The sequence below is a fragment of the Dipteris shenzhenensis genome, chromosome 8 (assembly GCF_047967505.1).
Source record: "Dipteris shenzhenensis isolate YYH24624 ecotype China chromosome 8, Dip_SZ_1.0, whole genome shotgun sequence".
In the NCBI taxonomy this organism is placed as follows: Eukaryota; Viridiplantae; Streptophyta; class Polypodiopsida; order Gleicheniales; family Dipteridaceae; genus Dipteris; species Dipteris shenzhenensis.
The window spans coordinates 40,781,679-40,784,853 of record NC_141603.1 but is presented as its reverse complement, the minus strand read 5'-3'; the positions used below and the strand labels follow the sequence as shown (position 1 = coordinate 40,784,853).

The 3,175-nt window shown below is 48.0% G+C and overlaps 1 protein-coding gene across 1 annotated transcript; it reads right to left on the bottom strand.

Annotated features, from left to right (window-relative positions):
- Positions 1 to 789: 789 nt before the first annotated feature.
- On the bottom strand, positions 790 to 2,538 carry LOC147899505 (cyclin-U4-1-like). Its single transcript, XM_087378042.1, has 2 exons — positions 1,911 to 2,538; positions 790 to 1,622 (listed from the first exon to the last, which is right to left on the bottom strand). Exons 1-2 carry the CDS (start codon positions 2,375 to 2,377, stop codon positions 1,340 to 1,342), a joined length of 750 nt encoding a protein of 249 aa, XP_087234168.1. The 5' UTR covers positions 2,378 to 2,538; the 3' UTR covers positions 790 to 1,339.
- Positions 2,539 to 3,175: the final 637 nt, after the last annotated feature.

Below are 3,175 nucleotides of genomic sequence, written 5' to 3'. Positions count from 1 at the left end.
CTTTTGGAGCATGTGTTTAGTTGAAGGAGTTATGAGACTACTCTTAAGATGTCCTTAAAGAGTAGATGTAAGGGCTAGTGAGCCTAAAAGTTGAAGGCTTTGATTCCATTATGAGATTGACTTGGAGAGAGACAGAGAGATTCCGGGGGGGGGGATTTACAATTAATCTCATAGTAAAGCCTAAAGCCCTTATGACATGGGTGGGAAAAAGGTTTTAGTGGAAAAAGTCAATTCACCATGTCGAATATCATATTGTTTGGTGGAAATGTGGAGTACATGTCATTTTCTACCTTTAAAAGCTTCACGAATTCCCTTTTCCCACAAATCCCCGGAGCTCTTGAGCTCAAGCCGAGGTTTTGTGGAGGAAAGATGGGAAAAAAAGGTGGGGGACCACATGACACCTTGGCATTAAAGTTCCCATTTCCCACAAAACTCCCACCATGTCATAAGGCCTTAAGCCAAGCCAGTTACGTAAAATTATCCACTTCTAAGTCGCAGGTAAGAATAAGGCATACAGCCTGCTTATATAAGGTACATAATGCAATTTTACAGCTATCCCACCAGAAAGAAGGGGGGGGGGGGGGGAAACGATGTAACTAATGTTTCCACCAGAAAGAGAGGGGGGGAGGGAACGATGTAACTAATGTTTGCAGTAAGGAAAAAGATTCGACAGTTCCGATAAAGAAAGTTATTAATAGTCCAACTGGCTCGTTCGCTTGTTTCAGAATCCACACACACAAGTGATGGGTCATGTTAAAGTCGAGCATTTACTTATACCTGGAAATCATCGTGCAGTTGAGAAAAAAAACAGGAGATCGTGGATCCATGGACTAGAATTAAATATACCCACTCCGATGTTACAACTACATAGGCAATGCCATGTAAACTGAGTTTGGTCGCAGACCAGTGTGTTTAATATACAGAATCCCCTCCCTTGAAAGAACCCTGAAGGAACCTAAACCTGACAGAGAAACTTAACAGGCATGGGCATCCAGCAGTGACTGCTCACCACATTAATGTGAGCAAATGCAAACTCCTCTCCTTGCTGAGAAATTATGGAGACCTCTCCTCTGCAGTGAAACTAAGAAGCCCTCTTCAGTGTCCACCTACAGTATGTTTCAAGAAACCCACCTCTGCAACACCATGATAATCCAGGATATCACAGTTGTTGCTTCTCTGAGATCACATGAAGAATTGCCCTTGATTTATCAGAGCAGAGAACCCAAGGCATTTATGTGCACGGTAAAATGCCTGAGCTAATGTACATGACCGCACCTTTAAGAGAAGCCCCTCTCAGCCCTGACACCAAGTTTGAAGTAGTGTACAACATCCCCCTTTCTCACAGTCCGCCATAGCAGCGTACAGCTAGCACTCTCTGCTTCTCTGACTTCCGTTGCATGTTGGAATCTCCATCTAAGGCGCAGATGGACCTTAGGGTCTTTTCAATTTGATAGCCTCCTCCTAGTGCTACCTCCCTTTCCAAATGTGAGCAGTAGCTTTCAAACACACTCACAGTCACATGGAGACGGAAGTCTAACAGGAACAGGAAATCCCGCTCCAATTTGTTCATCTCTTGTGTGGTAATGCCGCCAATTTTTGCGTAGAAGGCGTTGTCGTAATACCTGCAGGGCACAAGAAGAAGAGATGTGAGTTGCTGTGCCTAGAGACGACCGAAGTGGGGAACTATGCGTTAATGAGGATGATCAAACCCAGCAACACCTTTTCATGGCATATTTAAGACACACAAGAGTATGAGATCCCAACCCGCCCCCTTTTGGGCCTCCGAGCAAGCTAAGAATCAAAATGTGGCTAGCTTCTTGTACGACGTCAAGGCGTTAAATTGAGTCCCTCATTACCAAACATTCTTTGGTGTTCATGAGATTGTTAGCGCGGGTATCTTTAACTCTTACATGTCATCGAGGAATTTCGCCGCCAGCAGCACACTGGTGATGAGAACCCGGTGAACGTTCAAGGAAGTCAACCGTAGCTCCGGCTGTTGCTGGATCATCCGATCAATGTACGCGTAGGCTACAACGAAGCAAGAAGGGCTGCAATTGGCATACTTAAAAATCCTCTCGAGGTACTGCTCGACGCCGATGGCGGGAGCGCGGACGCCGTAGAAGATGGCCAATTTCTGGGGGAAGCAAACGGCGTTGGAGAGGGGGAGGGAGGAGGAGGAGGAGGAGGAGGAGGCGACGGCAAGGCGTTCATTACGGGCGACGACGCGGTCGAGGAGGGAGGAGAGGACGGAGAGGACGGAGGGGGAAGGGCGGGGGGGGGAAGGGGAGGAGGAGGAGGAGGAGAGGGCATCAGGGGAGTAGAGGTCAGATCGGATGGAGCGGGGGGAGACATGGCGCATGGAGGAAGGGAGGCCCATGGAAGAAGGGGAGCTCGGATGGCGATGAAGCTATGGAGTGAAGCTTTGGAGCTCGGCTATGGAGTGAAGCTTGGGGCGCGGCTATGGAGGAGTGAAGTGAAGCTTGGCTATGGCGTCGAGCTCGGCTACGGCGATTTCACACAGAGAAGAGAGGACAACAGAAAAGGGCCCGTGAAGTTTACTCACCCTCTCAGAGTATCCTATATAAGTCCCGGGAAGACGATAACAGGGGCGCCTGCCCCCTTGGCAACCCACCTGGACCACCCCAACAGGAGCGTTCCCTTGCGTGGCATCCGCGTTGGTCCCTCCTTCCCGCGGTCCAAAATTTTAGTGGCGCTCCGCTTTTTTAGCGGCCCGCCTAAATTAGCCCTTACTATATCACTTTCCACTCATCTTTTCGAACAATTATGCCCTTTAGCTCATTTAGAGTTCACTCGTAGTCCCATTGTTAACGGGAACGTTTTCTTTTTGGCCTGCCCTAGCGGGAAGGCATTAGTGACGATTTCGCTGTAAAATATTTTTTGTGGAATTTTCGGGTAGCATTGGACCTTGCCATATTTTGAATCGTCCATGTGTCTTGTGCATGTTTTGGACTGTGGTCCACGTGTGTTGCGCATGTATGTGATCATCGGATTTCTTGAACTATTCTTGTCGTTGATGGCAGTGTCATTATTCTCGCCGAGCTCCGTTACAGCTAATCGTAGATTCTATTATTGGATTTCTTTAGTTTGTCAGTGACGAATTCTCTGCAAAGTGCGATTCGGCTATCGTCCTTGATGAATGCCATAGCTTGAAGTC